A 16470-nucleotide genomic window follows, 5' to 3' on the forward strand; every position below is an offset into this window, starting at 1 on the left:
AAGGCAGATGTGTGCACTGTGTCCAGAAGGTGGACAGCCTGGCTTGAATAAAGGCGGGCTCCTTTGTGACCCACCCCACAGCGCGAAGAGTGCAGGGCAGGCCTTGGCCCGCCGCCGGGTGTCCAGGAGGAGGAATTCAGGCCCCGTAGGGCACAGCTGTCTCCGGGACTCCCTTCACCTCCTTGCCTGTCTTCCAAGACTGCTCTGGAGACTCCCAAGTGATCTTCCCGGGCAGGCCTCCGTCCTGCCCTGCTTAGGGGCGCATAATACCTCCCACGTGGCCTTGGGAGGGCCTGGCTGGGGAGGCCAGAAGAAGATGGCTAAGAGGAGCCCTGCGTGGAGGCTCAGCGCGTGGTGGGTTGCCTCATGGCACCAACAGCTGCCCACACGCCTCTCCTCCTCATGACAGCAGGAGCTGGCATCACTAAGATCATTTTGAAGAGGAGGAACCAAGGTTGAGTGAACCAACAGCTGCCAGTCACTCTGCTAACTGTACCTGGAAAGTCCTACCCCAAGTCTACACGCTCTTCATTAACCATCACGAAGCCCCCTCAGAGGAACATAAATTACAGCAACTATAGTTTACCGAGCACTCGACTTCAAGGCACCGTGCTGAGACCTCAGAGCAACCATGTGACACATGATAGTAATTTCCCTCCATTTTATATATGAAGAAACACACCAACACCGAGAAGTGACGTAAAGCCCAAGGTCACATAGCTGGTAAGGGTCAGAGCTGCACAGCCTGCCTCTAGGGTCTGTGCTAACCTGCTGCCCTCTCACGTCCCATTCCGCTGCTCCGACGGGATAGGAGTGGCTGACGGAGTGCTGGGATGGGGCTTCCTGGGTAGAACGTTCTGTAACCTAGGACACCAGTACAAGAACAAACGAGCTAAACTAGGCTTACCAGGGCCAAAGACTTCAGTTTTATTTTAATATGACACTCCTTCAAACCATTAGGACATTTCCAGGAGCCTATACTGAGGGCCTTTTTTGCAGTATCTCATGAAATCTGAGCTGTGGTTTCCTTGAAGGTAGGCATTTCTTTTTAGCATGGTGTGCAACGCATCTTCAGGACTGGGTGTCAAATCTCACACTTCCAGACTTCAGTGAGCTACAGCAATCAAATGTCAAAGACATTTCTATGTTAGGGGAATACATGGTTGCATCTGCTAATTTCCATGCCAGGTAAAAACATTCCAAACCAGTGATTCTTAAATCCCATTATACACGAGACTGAATAAGAGACCATTAGAGCTGCAAAAGCCCCCTGGCTCTGCTTGTGGCCCCCCACTCTTTGGTCACACAGATGAACCGTCAATCACATTAGGGGCTGTAGCCCCACAACTACAGCCCAAATGTCCTGTGTCCTTGTTTCTCTCTCCTTTCTGACCAGGTGAGGTGACTCTCCATTTTCCGACGACGGTGTTTTTATGCCTCTATAACTTTGGCCCCTCTGTTCCTTCTCTCTGCCACACCTATCCCTTCCCACTTGTTGCGAATTCCTATGCAACCTTCCAAGAGTCTCTCAAAGTCAGTTTGGTAGAATTCTTCCTTAGGCAGACTTCATTACTCCTCCCTTCCCATGAGCCCACAATCACTAAACACAGAGGAGTGTGGAAGGGTACTTTGGGGCTGCACAAGCTGTTTTGAATTCCACCCATACCACTGACCAGAGGGTATGAGTTTGGATTACACCACTTTCTCTCCTAAGCCTCGGTTCCCTTGTCTCTAAAATGGGAATAATGCAGTACCTGCCTCCATTAGATGGGTATGAGCATAAAAGAGAAGAACCATGGGTATGGAGCCCGGTGCTGGACTGCAGGGGGCACAGCAGGAAGGATGATCAGTATTATTCATAGCTCTTTGATGGAACATAACAGAAATGACGATTTACTCAATGAGCGACTGTCTCAGACAGGGCCGTCCGCCTGTTCCTGTTCATCTCTGGAACCCCACTTTCCAGCCCAGTGTCTGGCACAGAGCAGTCACTGGGTGACTGCTGAGACAAGACAGGACTAACAGTGCCGGCTCATCCACCTCTCGGCCCGCAGTTTGATTTCTCACACACCTGGGCAGGAAGGCATCTGTGGTCTGGCAGACAGGAACCTGTCACTCTCATAGCTAGGCAAAGGTCACCTGCCGTGCCTGGGGAGAGATGTGCGGCTTAGAAAACTTTCTGCCAATAGGAGAGTATTGGAGGGAGAAGCAAAAATCTGGAAGCAGCTCAATCCTTTTTCCTCTCTTCCTCCAATCTGGGAAAGGACTGTTAGTATATTTTACAGATGTACATGAGAGCTGGAGAGTGATGGTGGGCAGATAACTGGGGAAGTTGTGGCCAACACCCAAGGTGACTTACAGCTCCGAAGCTGTGGGCCCAGAGTGTGGGGAAAGAGAGGAGGGCACTGGCCCAGCACCGAGGGCACGCAGACTACAGGGGTCTTCTGGAACGGTGAGTGATATATGACAACTGGAGTCAGAAATGGGTTTAAATACCAGCTCTGAAGTTACTGGACTTGTGATCTTATGTAAGTCATTTGACTTCTCTGTGCTTCAGTCTCTTCATCAGTAAACTACAGGCATTGGCAGTTTCTATCTTATCAGATGGCTGTGGTGGCTAAATACAATGACATATGAGCAAGTGCACAGTGCCTGGTACATGACCATCTATAAATGGTAGCAGCCATTACTATTTCTAGAATTGCACACAAAAGTGGGGTGGGGGTAGGGGAGTTGACATGAAAGTTTACTGGGAAATTCAAGAAAAAGGAAGACTAAGGAAGTTTCTGCCCCAGAATTCTTTTATGAGCTGATATTACTCTGGAGAAGTAGACGTGCCTGCCTCTGATCATACATTTCAAATACTAAGCCTTTTCATCACCTGGAAGTTCTGGCCTTGAAATATGAGAAGTGAATCAACTTGTGGGATAATTTTTCATCTATTATCTGCTCTAAGTTAAAGAAAGAAGCTTATACAACTTAAAAGTCCCTGAGGCCAAAGATGAGGAGTGTGAGTGATTTTCAAAAGCCCCTTAGGGAGGGCCTGGCAGAGCAAAGCCCAGAACTTGGGCTTCCAGACTGGTGAGCGTATGTTAGGGTTTCCCACAGTGCGTGCTGAGGATGCCTCTGAATGCCTGCCACAGCACCGAGGGCCTGGGGAAACTGCTCTCAGACATGAATCAGAAGAATCTCAAATGTGAGGAGACAGTTAATCTTATGGCTGCCAAGAACTGGGTAGTTAGTTGTATTTCTTTCTTTGCTCTGCCTGTAAGAACCTCAGTGTCAAATTCAGCCACCATTCGTGACCTTAGGCCATGATACTATGAAGAGGTCACACTGGCACTGGGGCCAGGTAACAGCCATGTGCCATTCTGCAAGTGGATAGTACGGCTTTTTCGAATAACTTCAAATATTCAGACCACCTAATACAGGCTTTCCAGGAGGACTTAAAGAGCATTCAGCTGAATTACCTATTACCTACAATGAAAATGCCAAAGTAAAAAAAAGCCACAGTGAAACTCAGTGGAAGGAGGCGACACTTGTGAACTAGCACGCTCGGTCTGCAAAGCTGCTCTTTCTCTGCGTGCCCGCAGTGGGCCAGGACCCTGCTGCTGGGTGCTCAGGAGACACCTGGTTCTTGACAAATTGCTGGCAGGCTGGGGAACAGTTCTGGAGAACTGAAAAGGAAGGGAAGGCTGGGAATTACGTCCCTGGTGGACAGAAATTTGTTATTTGCAGTCAGTGTCTAAGTGACTAAACTAACTGACCCTGGGTGGATTTAGTCATTCTCAAGTGATTACTGAGCACCGACTGAGCACCAGACTCAATTCTATGCCCCGTAAACACAGCAGAGAATAAGACAGACAAGGTTCCTGTCCTCACGGAGCTTACATTCTGGAGAGACCAAAAATCCAAGCACAAAATACTTAACTGTGATAAGGTGCTCTGAATGAAATGGGTGGGAGGAACCCCTTTACAAGAGGGGGGCCAGGGAGACAAACACTCAAGCCCAGGAGGACAAAAGGGAGCAGCGTGGCTCTAAGCCCACAACAGTAAAGCAGGGAGGGTGGGCCTCATGAGGCAAAGAGCCCGCTGGACCCGAGGAGTGAAGGCAGGCCGTGTGGCGGAGCAGAGCGCAGGGCCTGGGAGGTGAATCTGGATCCTGCGACAAAGAGCTTGCATTCACCTGAAGCACAGCGGGAAATCTTTCAAGGGTGAGGAGTGATTATGATCTGATTTCTGTTTTGAGAAAACCATTCTGTGCGTTGTGAGGAGAGTGGATGACTTGGCTTTTCTGAGGCTGTTTCCTCATCTGTAGTACGGCTGACAGTGTCTGCTGCATAGAGCTGCTGCTGAGATGGAAGGAGACAGTGTGCAAGGCACACAGGCAATGCTCAGCACTGCAGCATTACTCTGGTTTTAAATGGTCCTAAATATTTTCCAAAATGTTTCTTGGCCTCCAGAGGCAGTAGAGTCACACCCACCCGTATCCAAGCCCTCACCCAGCATGTGTGCAGCCTGGTTGGTTTGCTGAATATAGCAGGTGTCTGCTGCCCTCTGAGCCCCGGCACTGCCTGGCCCGGGCAGCGCTGGCCCTGACTTGAGGATGACTTACCCCAAGGAATTGCGCCTTTGTTTGGGGGCCCGTGAGGTAGTGGACTGGGAGGGTCAGACAGGGTTCTCTTGTGTCCGGGTGGTGGGGGAGGAGGCCTCTTCTTGGACAGGGTGGAGCTGCCACTAGAGGTCTGGGTGCTTAGAGGGAGTGTTGAAGGTGGGCCAGTTGGACCTAGAAAGGAATCGAATGGGGCAGGAAGGTTAATCCCAGTCTCACAGACAGAATAGCCAGTATGCAGTAACTTTCAAATATCAGATGTGATGCGATACACAGAGACAAAGCACAAGGCTGGATGCAGCCAATTCCGTCAAGTCAGTAACTCACAGATAGGGTTTTCAAAAATTGCTGGTTAAAAAAAAATTACAACAGAAGGAAGCAGACTGTGTGCTTTTAAGGAACAAAATGCTGGCTACAAGGAATGCTAGTGGATTTAGATCATCATTTAGGTACAACAGGAAAAACACACACATTTTAAACAAAAAATTCACTGGAATCACCACAAAATCTGAGGAAGAAGGCACACAGCATGGCCAGCAAAATCAATGGAGAAAGAGCAGAGTACAGGCTGAACAGACGCAGGCTGAATGTATTCAGAGTATGATCTTTCTCTCCGCTGTGACTTTTTCTTTCAGTCAGCAAACTTCGCCTGAGGTTTTCTTTTTTTTCTAATGACTTTCATGAATAATGAAGGATCTAATGTAAATGAGTTACTTGGAAGGAAGAGAAATCCAAAAATTCTTTCCCCCTCCCATGCTGAATTGTTCTAGAAATCATAAAACACCCACTATACTGGAAGCCAAGGCAAGTTAAGACATTGATTTCTATAGGTCAAAAAAAAAAAAAAAACCACTCAACTTTCTCCAGAGGTGAAGACAGGCTAGCAGTTATGATATCAGTATTTACACACACACACTCACAAAAAACATTATTGCAAAAACTGTCTTTTTTCAACTACTGTTTTAAGATAAAAACAGAGTTTGTGTTTAAGGGCTGTTACGGGAGTGTATGTGTGGTTTGTATGTATATTTCAGTTTTGCTTATTCCAAGTGACACTTAAGTGGCTGCTGTGTGCCAGGCACTACGTGCTTGGGCACTTTGATAAATAGCTCTTTAGGGAATATTACCAGGTATATATGGCTTAACTGTGTTCATGGACAACTGCTTCCACAAGCATTGGAAATAAAAAACAAAAAACGGAGCTAAGAACACTGCCACACCAAAGAGTTTAACACAGGATAGAAGATACCTGGTGATCCAGAAAGGCTCCAAAAGAGCTTTCTACATTCTGCATATGAAAAGAAAAGCTTAATTACTGCTGGCCTCCTTCTTTGGCAAGAGAAGCCGTGGTAGTTCCCATTACCAATTACTGGTCATTACCAACACTGATTTAAACCACTAGTTCTCAAAGACGGTCTCGCCTTGGCAGTGAATACTGTAAATCTCATTGAAACGATCATCTGCTCTAGGATAAAGTAGTCCTAGCTACCTAATTTATTCTCTCTGTCCTACTGATATAAGGATACATGATGGAAGCCTTATTCTTACCCCAAATTAGCACCTGATTATGGCACCAGATATTGCAGTTCCAAAAGCTATCTTTGTAAAATAAAGTGATTGTTATTACAGGCTTGTGTTTTTGTAATGCTTTGTAGTTTTCAAAATGTGTTCATAGATTCTATTCCCCTTGATTTTCAGGATTGTCCCATTTTACAGCCAGGCAAGTGGGGGCTGGCTTGCTTAGGGTTTCATAGCCATGGGTAGGGGCAGAGCTGGGACTGGCAGAGTGCTCGCCCCATTGCACGGTGCTGCTACCCTGAAAGCCAGGCAGCATTTCCTGTGCTTGGCACACGAGGAAAACAGCAGCAAATGCTCACTGTTAGGAAGTGGAACTTTCCTCTTGGAAATAAATGGAGAATGGCTAATAAACATTCATGATATTCTCTAGCAACGTCATCTTTATCGCCATCTAGAGATTTTCTGGTGCAGTGCATCTGAAAGGTCATCTAATCAGTTCCAAATCCTGGCTGGAAACAAGACTTGCCAAAGACACACTCATGGAGCTGTGACTGAAGAAAGTTGTATTTATGTGTGACTGCAGGAGTGGTCAGACCAAAGAATCATCCTGGAACAAACCAAGAAAAGTCCAGCCACCTGAGTTAGCATCTCAAAAATGAAGGGATTAGTGCTGTACATGGGATTACATACTTGTCTTTTCTTCATATTACAGTTTGTAATTATTTATCTTTGTTCACTTCCTATTGCCTGTGTCCCTATCAGACTGCAGATTCTACTGGAGCCAGGCTTTTCTCTGGCCTGGCATACAGAAAGTTGAAGTTACAAACACAGTATTGAATGAGTAAACTGCCACTTCTACATTTTTAAGGCTGGTGATTCTTAAGGAAGACAGTATGTCTCACTTAGGGGGACCAATAAAAAACTAGGGAGAGGGAGGAAGTAGCTGGGAGGGGCACAGCAAGTTTGAAAAGGAATATTCAATGCTGTAATCTAATGTCATAGTCAGAAAACATGAACACGGAGCCCCCCTACTGCACTAAAATAGCAGCTACAGTAAGGGACAGGCCATAACATCTTGGCTGGTCGGGCATGTGTTAAAAATGGTTGAAAAACACTATGTTAGAACCCAAAAAGAAAGACTTAATATTTTTTGAGATTTAAAGAGCTCAGAATTTCAAAATTAGTACCTAATCTCTAAACAACTTTAGAGGCGGATGTTCTATACAAAACAATCTGAGGATTGGCTCAGCAAAGAGGCAATTCTGATAGGATAAAGAACGCAAAAACAAGAGTAAACACAGTATCAGACAAAAAAGTGGTGGGAGGCAGGATTCCAGGTGCAGGAGGGGACTCGGACAGCCAGTCCTCTCCCCTGAACTCTGCCAGGGCCTGCGGATGGAAGAAGAAAACGCCCCAAACCTCACTTGCCACTAATACTGGCTATTACGTGGAATTACCTTCTATTTCTTTCTCTTAAAAATATGGGTCTAGTCCCAAAGCAGCTATAAATAACTTTGAGGTTGGTTAAATTACTAGAAGGTCTTCTAAGAGGAAGCGGAATGTGCTTCTGTTTTTCCTGAGTTTACATGCCTGGGTCCTTGGCCGCATCTTCACCAGCCTCTCGGCCCCTCCATTTGGATGCTCTGCTGCGCCTGCAGCCCCGTGTGTCCCCACTGCACTCCCCGAGCTGCACTGCCTCGGGGACCGCCACGTCCTCTGCTCAGGAAGGCCTCTAACTGAGGGCTGCAGCTCAGGAGTGTGCCCAGCACGCGGCCAGAAGCTCACACACGTGATGTCACTGGGCATCTGAGAAGCCACTGTGCTCACTCTGGGCGGTTTGCAAAGCTCTTGCTCTACATTCCTGGGCCTGACCACTTAGACTCTCAAAAGGCTGCAGCTATTTCCTCAGCCCCATCCAGGAACTGGTACTTCCTCTGCTCACGGAACCTCTCTTATGGAAAACAGTATATTCTTGAGACTACAGAGGTGGTTTGAATTAAACCTCATTAGGTAAGACTGTTTTCAACAACAAGGAAATAGGTCCGCCCAGCCCAGAAAAACTGTCCTTGTGAAAAGCCATTCACTTACACATAAATATATGTATTTTAAAAATCCATTCCTATGATCACACTCAGCATGCTTTTCAAATCTCCTCCATTTCCTCAATTCCCTAGAGTTACCATTTACTGAGTATCCTAATCTTCCGACCTAATCTTCAGGAGTTGTACACGTTACCTAGACCTCTCCTTATAAAGCCGTATGCTATCACAATCACCTATTTTTAGGGTCAAGAGACCCAAAGCTCAGAGTTTAGAAAACTGGCCAGTCGTTGCAAGGGAAGTGGTTCCGTGTGACTCAAGGCCAGGCACTGAGCTGTGGCGGTACCGGGCTCTCTTCCTGTGAATGGCACCACACCCTCCCTAGCCAGAACATTCTCAGACATACCTGTGCTCCTTCCTCACCTTTGTACCTCATCTACTAAGGGTCTGCTCAAATGTAACTTCATCTAGAGGGTCATTTAATCTAACCCATCCCCTTTGCCCTGGGGTAACTGCTTCTGTCTCTGAACTTCCACAAGGTTTAATGGCACCAAGTATCTTCTACCTCGCTTTACAGCTGAACTTTCTCTTCTTTCCAGGCAACAAGCTTCTTCAGGGCAACATCCACACCGTCTCTCTCTCTAAGTGCTTGGCTCATTCTGCGCACTCAATACAAGTCTCTGGAAATAATTCTTGGAGTAAGTCAGCAGGATTCTTTCTCAAAGTCCTTGCACATTTGGCTTTTAGAAAAACAGAAAACTCAGAGGTCTGCCATGCTGGGAGATCAAATAAAAGTACAGCTCTGAAATTTCAAGGAGAAAACAAGACCCAGAAGAAGGCTTAAAAAATTCTTCTGACAATTTTTGAAAAAGTTTTCTGTAGAAGGATAATGTACATATTCTAATATGCCGTACTTAAGTGGTAATGACAAAAGTTGTGTCTCCTCTACTCAGGACAAAACAAAGGAAAAACTTCTCATTTCCTAAAGCTTGCCATAGGACAGAGCTTCAAAGAGTGTGAAGTTTCTGTTACATTAAAAGGTGGTAAAAACACAGTGTATTTATGCAGAGAAGGAGCCTGTCGCCACAGCACATCACAGCAGGGCCCTCCGGGTTCTGATGTGTGAGTAACAGTGCTACACACAGAACATGGCACTGGCATTCATGCGGCCTTCAATCTCCTTCCAGGACATTGACAATTAAAAATACTGAGATTCAAGGGGCCCAGGGCTGGTTTTCTCATAATTACCCTTGCACATTCCAGTGCAAGAAGCACAAAGCTTTCCTCTGCTTCCCTTCCCACACCCTGGCAGTCAGGTGGCTGAGCCACGGAGCCCGCATCAGAGGCCACAGCTGAGGCAACACTCACAGACACACGCTTGGCCTGCAGGGTGGCCAGTGCAAGGTGAGAGAGAGCTCTGTGCTGCTTTGGCAAGGCTTAGGGGAGACTGATAAATATAAGTTCCCTCCCCACCAATCTAACATGAATCAAGGATGATGGCCCACGGGAAGCTTCAATATCAAGCCACCCATTTGGCCATATTCCCATGAGCTAAGAAACCCAGGAAACTAATGTCACCAATATGTGAATGACGCTGGAAATGGGAAAAGGTTTCCTAGGCAAGACCGACTCACCCGGTAGCGTGCCCTCACGCCGCCGGGCCCCCTTTGTATCCCGAGGAAGTCTTCTCCCTTTCCGCTCCTCACCCTGTGTTAACTACCATCACAAGTCTCAAATGAGAGTTGGGGAAATGTTGTACAAGATGCTTACACAACTGGGTTTGGGCATAATGCTGCCAACTTTTTATAGAAAGTTTCAGCAAGTCAACAATGACACCGCCAGGACAGCTGGTTTAATGTTACATGGGTCCCCTCCTCACTCTGGCCACTTACTTCTGGGACAGGCTTTCACTGATTCTGCTGTTATTTATTCATTCAACAAGCACTGACAGCGCCTGGGGAGAGAGCGCAGGGAGGGCTTCCATAGCCCTCTCCTCAAGTCTGGGGGTGCACCGCTCCCTCCTGCTCCTGCAAAGGCACCTGTTCAGCCCCTCCTGGCCCAGCTCACTGCTTTCTCTCCCACTGGGCGTGAGCTCCGAGGGCAGGAGCCCCTTCCTTCCTCTGATATTCCCAGTGCGAGACCACTTGTTGAATGCAATACATGCAGTAGACTGAATAAACTCCTGTCTATTGCCTGCTTGCTCTGTGCTGTCACTTTATAGATATTACCTCATGTTTCCAAGCAGTGAACCAGCAAAGGAGATACCTAATCCTTGTTTTTCAGATGTGGACCCGGCAAATGCAGCAGGCTCAGCTAAGTGTTAAATGAGACCAGGGCAGGGACAGCATTAGCACGTGCAGGGCAAGGAATCCCCACCTCCAGGATGGGTGAGGAAAAGGTGGCTTCTTGGCAGAGGAAGAAGTGCAGTTGGGCTTCCCAGGGGCTCACAGCTGCCCGGGTAGCCGTGGTCTGGCTTTACAGATCGATCTGCCTGAGGCAGTGTGTTACTCTCACACTACATTCTTGTTTTTTGATTAATGAGGTACTTAATCTAGTCACCTAAACTGCAGACAGGGGTAGCATCTGGGTTGACAGTCTCCGTGACACTGAGCACTCATGCACCAATGTTTGTTGAGTCCCTCGGTACGCCAGGCACCGGGCTGCTTCGGTGCAGGTCACTGGCTCGTTCATCAGGCCAAGGCCAGAGCCTGTTTGAAGTAGGCAGTCACATTCTAGAAAACACGCATGCCATGCAGGATCACTTCGTGCAGGTATTCGCATGATAGTTGGAGGGCTACATAATCCCTGATTCTAGACTGATTTCATGAAGAGATGGGAATGAACTGTAATTAGCATATTAGTTGTTCATGTTTCTAAACCTTCAAAAGTTAGTTCTTTCAAGTAAGTTAAGTAAGTTGCTTAAGATCAGACTTACCATTCATCTACTTAACAAATCCTTTCTTTGAGGTAAGTTGCCTATGTCGCGCCAGGTGTCACTCTTCAGAGCACCTGATAATTTACCAGACTTGGGTCACTTCATTCTCCGGCTCCCAGCTCTTTTCAAGCTGAGGTGCTGTAGCGGCTCTGAGGCCAGCAGCAGTGTCCTCGCTGGGGCACTTACTGGATGCCTGGTGTGGAGCTAGAGGCTTCTTGTCCTCCTTACTGTCACGTCAGGTACAGTCTGTGTCATTGCTTTGTGGGAGGAACGGGAGTGTACGAAGGGACAAAGCTGCAGCTCTGTAGCTTAACATTACTAAAAAACATAGCTGAATCAAACAAACTGGAAAACCATGAGCTGCGATCTTTATTTTCCAGTACCTGGTCTGCAGGACTGGAATCAGGGTATCTTGTATCATGTTGCTCACCACCTTCTTCCACACTCTAGAGACATCTAGATGCAGAGCTTAACGCTACTAATAGGAGTCTCTCATAGTAGTTGAGGGCTTTGCATTTTACAAAATGCTTTCTCCATAAATTGTCTCACTGGATTTTGATGACAATTCCATGAGGAAGGCAAGGAGAGACAGACCACATTCCTAACATGGAAAAGAAGAGACTAAAAGCTCTGGTATGACCAGTTTCAAGCACAGTTTTAAGTGTCTATCCTATTTCAGCCACTGTGTGGCCTTTCCAGGCTCAGTTTCCTTAGCTGTACAATGGGTTGCAGATTGCAATGATCTTTCCGCATCCTTCTAGTTCTAAAAACTTGAGGTTCTATGGCATCATTTTAGCTTAAAGATAAAAAACAAACCAATCACAGCAAGCCTGAAGATTTTCTAGTCTTAATAAAATGGGAGGCATGGGGCAAAATTGTCTACTTAACTTTATAGCTTTGATGTCATCTTGCTGGACTTACGTCAAAAGAGGGTTAGGCAGCAAAATGTTTCTGTCTCAGGCTTAAAGGTTGGTGAGTGTGGGGTTGTGAACTGTGGAGGCTTCCCTCCCTGCCTGAAGCTCTGCTCAAGGACAAGGGGGCTTTGCTTAAGGGCAATTTAGGTCATTTTCATGAGGCAATTGGAGTTTCTTGACAATATTCCTGAGCTGTATTCAGAATAATTCTTTCTACTTTCCTCCTCTGTATTCCTCTTATTACTGGAGACTTTATCGTGAGTGTCTGTTTCTGCCCCGCCGGAAGCCATCATCCTTCAGACCCATACGTTCACAGTTGTGGAAAATGACTTCTGCTGCAGAGACCTCTGCTGTACTTCCATAGAAAATGAGCAACCCAAACGACAGCTGCAAAACAGCCTTGTTTTCATGCAAATGGTTCTATCAGTTCAAATGAATGAAATGAAAATGGGTAAGGGCCACAACACAGAAGAGAATTATCTCTGCACAGAGCATCAGGTGACCTCAACAATGCCTCTAAGAGCTCCATTCTACACATCATCACTTTTCCAAATGCATGGGCACTTGTGCCAAGCTAGCTGCAGGACAGATCTCACATTTCAGGTGCCTTATAAAAGTCACAAGAAGGCTGTACTCCTCTGGTCTTACCAGCAAAGGCCAAATCTCCCAATCTGATGTCCTGCTCCAAGCAGCCTGCAAGAACCCTCTGATTTCAGTGGAGAGGGATTTCTATTTTAAATTACAGGACTTTTTGAGAGTTGGGTAAGTGGTCTGTCCTTAGCTGACCATGGCTGCTATGGCCAAGTCTCTAAGCACTTCTTTCAGCAGCTGGGTCACAAAATAAATTTGGTCTTTGTCTTCTGGGCTTTTGGTAAAGAGCTAGTTAAGAGTTTATTCAAGGAAAGAGAGATATGCTTGGCATTGAGTCAGATGGTGTATTTCATGGGTTTCTGTGTCCCCCTGAGATACAATTACAGAAAGGGGTAGATGGAGGTGAGGGGGCCTCTCGGCCCCCAGGACTCTGGTGCCTTTCTCTCCTGGAGACTTTATCAAGATGCTTAATTTCCTGGAGGCTCGCCAGACAGGTACAGGCCCTGCCTGCCTAGATGGATCATCACTCCTACGTCGGTCACCACAGTCAGTGGATATAAAGCCTTTCAGAGTAACTTCCGTGATGATCATTTTATTTGCTCTGGAGGTTTCTCATGGTCCTCTCCAGGGTACAGGAGGGGACTCTCTGCTCTTACCGGATGGCTGTCCTGCTGGGGAATATCCCTGTCCAGCATGAGCAGCTACATAGCACTCCGCCAGTGCAGACCAGTGACCTGATGTGGTGGTGACCAAAAGGATTCTGCCGCCTCCCTTACGTGCCTTCTAGTACAATGTGTAGACCAGTAAGAGAAACACTGGCAGCTTAAACCTGGGGCTTACATGTGCTGCTGTTGTTACATTATGGTCACTGGTTATCTTTGGTGAGTACTGTTCATACCAAAGCCTTATTTTAACTTTTATCCATTATTTTATGATCTATGAGGCCATTTGGGGTCTAAGAACACAGCTCCCATTTATCATGCTATTTCAATGCAGAATAAGCTCTGAAAAAACACTGTTTTGAATAAAGCTCACATTTTCCAGAAAATAGCCCCAGTGTGATTCAAATAGGCATGGCATTGTGTACTGCGAGGCCCTGGGAACCTGTGTTAGCATGAGCTGAGCACATGGAGAACCCTACACTGGATTTTCTGGCTGAGACCAAACTTCAAGCTACAGCTCTGGGACCTCAGATTCCCTCTGGCTGGTGTGACTTTTTAATGTTACCCTTTCTCTGCCCCCACTTGGCTGTACAGGTGGGAACACAAGGCTTCCTGAGCCAAGCACTCCGTGGAGCTGGGATACAGGACAAGCACTTTGCTACTACAGAATGGACCTTAGCCTTGCGCGCTGGCCCTGAGGAGGAACCTGGTCACACACTGCCTAACAACGCCCCTGGTAAGAGTCTCCCCAGTAGTGCCTGACGGAAGAACAATCCTCATCAGAGAACACCGCAGTATGGGCTCAGGTCATGGAGGACCTGGGTGAGAATCACAAATATCTGAGAACCTTAGGCCAGCCACTCAGATCTCTGAACCACAGATCCCTGTCTGGATGGCACCAGCAGATACAGAAGCAACCTCGTTTTGTGAGCATGAAATGAGAAGTGAGGGGCTTAGGGCCCCTCATAAAACCAAGTGCTTCACAGCTATTAACTACCACTATTACTACTAACCTTCAGAAGAGAGCGCAGAGGAAAGTAACTTTTCAAGGAACAACTGAAGTTCTACTCCATATGCAGAGGAAAGACCACAGGTCTTGGCACCATGTGGACCTTGGACTGAACCTCAACTCTACCACTTACCAGCTGTGTGACCTCAGGCAAGTCACTCTACCTCAGCAAGCCTCAGTTTCCTCATCTGCAAAATGGGCACAAAAGCACATGCTTCACAGGCTGTTGTAAGGTTAAACCCAGATGAGGCACGGGGAGTGCCCACAGCACAGCCTCGCTGCTGGGGCTTGACGAATGGCAAGGTCTCTGCTTCCAGCTGCTCCTAATATCATGTTCCATAATCTGTCACTTAAATGCACCTTGCAACTTCCCCCTTGAAGCCGGGTAGACTACAGGATGGAGACTTTGGGAGGATGGAGTCACAGACCCCTTCTCAAAGTCTGTACCTTTCCCGGCGTTTCTAGGAGGCAGTGGGGGTGCCTCTGTGGTCGGTGATGTGGGTGAGTCTGTGCTTGTGGAGACGAAGCTCTGGTTGGTGAAGGCGCCGTAGGAGAGCCGCTGTTTGTCCCTTGGAGTGCTGAACCCTGGCAGTGACAGCTTGTCCTGCGGGGAGATACTGGACGAGTGGCAGAAGCTCTGAGGTCTCGGCGAGCGCTCTTTCTTGATTGGGCTTGGCTGTAAGATGAAACAATGCAGTGGGTGAGCCAGTCACCAAGGACTGGCCTTCATGTGCACACAGCACCTGCACAGGGCTGGCTCAGCTCGGACTCTGGGTCAGGCCCTGGGACAGCCTAGGAGCTGTGACGCCATGTGGGGGAGGGATGCAGGCCTCACACTCCTGATTCTCACGCCACCAACAGAGAGTGCTACTGGTTAGAGATCAGCAGCATGTGGAAGCCTGAAGTCAGAGCCAGCCTGTACAGACCCCTGCCCTGAGCAGGACAGTTTCAGCAACATCTGAGCAGTTTTCCCACCATATTAAGCTTTCCCTCCCTGTTCAACCCTTAAATTTTCAAGTTCTCAGTCATCCCCTCTCATGTTACATCCTCTTAGAAAGTAATGTCCTCCCTGACTGTGGCTTTGACTGGCACTTACTGCTAATGGTCCAGACCTGTGGAGCCAACTCCAGGCTCAGATTCAAAACCATTGCAACTGCCTATGAGGTGTCTCCATGTTTGTGTTCCTGGTGACAGCATTAGCATACATGCAACTTCCCAAGTTAGAAGCCGCAGGGCCATCCAGAGCCACCAGGTCCTGCATGGATTGCCCAGAAACACCCCTCAGCACCATCTCCAGTGCAGACACCCACCTACTCTCATTGAAGCAGTGCTGACCTCCTGGGTGGCCCCTGGTCAAGTTCCTTTCAGCTCTGGCCCACTTTCTACTTGAATCCAGAACTAGTAGGAAAGCCTGCTGTTCTGACAATATATCTCTTGGCTTCTGACTGCTAAGATAGAGCCAAGAAGTCAAACTTGGCCCACAGTGCCCTTCCTGATCTGGGCTGCCTGACTCTGCAGGGCCGCCTCCTGCCGCTCTGCACCTAGGCCACATGAAGGCACCTCACACACTGTGCTTCTAACCATTCCTCAGACTTCTAGGCTCTATCACAACCCCCTGGCCTTTGCACATGCTACTCTCCCTCCCCACTTTGCCTGGCAAGCTCCTCCTTACCTTAGAAACCCATCTCCAATGGTGCTTCCTTGGTAAGGTCTCCACTGCCTGCCAAGGCTGTGGCCATTGCTCTCTCTTCTAAAAACCTCTTACGAATTTCCCCAAACTCTTATTGTAACAGTTATCTACTGTTATTATAATTAACTCTTCTCAAAGTGGTGAATGTCTTTAGGACACTCTTGTGTGACCAATTCCACCTGACCGTTTCTAACATCTTACCTAGGAAAGAGAAAATGCTCAGTACAGAACTGATGAAAAATGCATGCATGAACGAACCTTCGGAGGAAGTTAAGAACTATTATCAGAGTCAGACAGCACTAGGTTTAATCCCTAAGACTGTCTTGATTAGCTGTGATGCTGTAGACAAGATGCAAAATCTCTATCGGTTTTCTATTCTGTAAATTGGGGGCAATTACAACAGCATAATGGGCTTTTGGTAAAGCTGGTATGAGGTGACAAAGACATTGTGCTCACCACTGCCCAGTCCATATGTAGGTACTGAATAAATAACAACTTGT

General features: G+C 47.4%; 1 protein-coding gene across 10 annotated transcripts in view; it reads right to left on the minus strand.

Moving 5' to 3' along the window:
* Positions 1–16470, minus strand: part of ASAP1 (ArfGAP with SH3 domain, ankyrin repeat and PH domain 1) — a 336296-nt gene that overhangs the window by 16005 nt on the left and 303821 nt on the right. For 7 of the 10 annotated variants that reach the window (XM_037020669.2, XM_037020667.2, XM_073230144.1 and 4 more), the window contains 2 exons: positions 14728–14956; positions 4616–4786 (listed from right to left, as the gene is read on the minus strand). In XM_037020669.2, the coding sequence (XP_036876564.1) occupies positions 4616–4786; positions 14728–14956 (400 nt within the window). The remainder of the gene's footprint in view (positions 1–4615; positions 4787–14727; positions 14957–16470) is intronic. The other 3 variants (XM_073230149.1, XM_073230147.1, XM_073230146.1) reach the window with 1 other exon arrangement.

Source organism: Manis javanica, chromosome 2 (assembly GCF_040802235.1).
Source record: "Manis javanica isolate MJ-LG chromosome 2, MJ_LKY, whole genome shotgun sequence".
In the NCBI taxonomy this organism is placed as follows: Eukaryota; Metazoa; Chordata; class Mammalia; order Pholidota; family Manidae; genus Manis; species Manis javanica.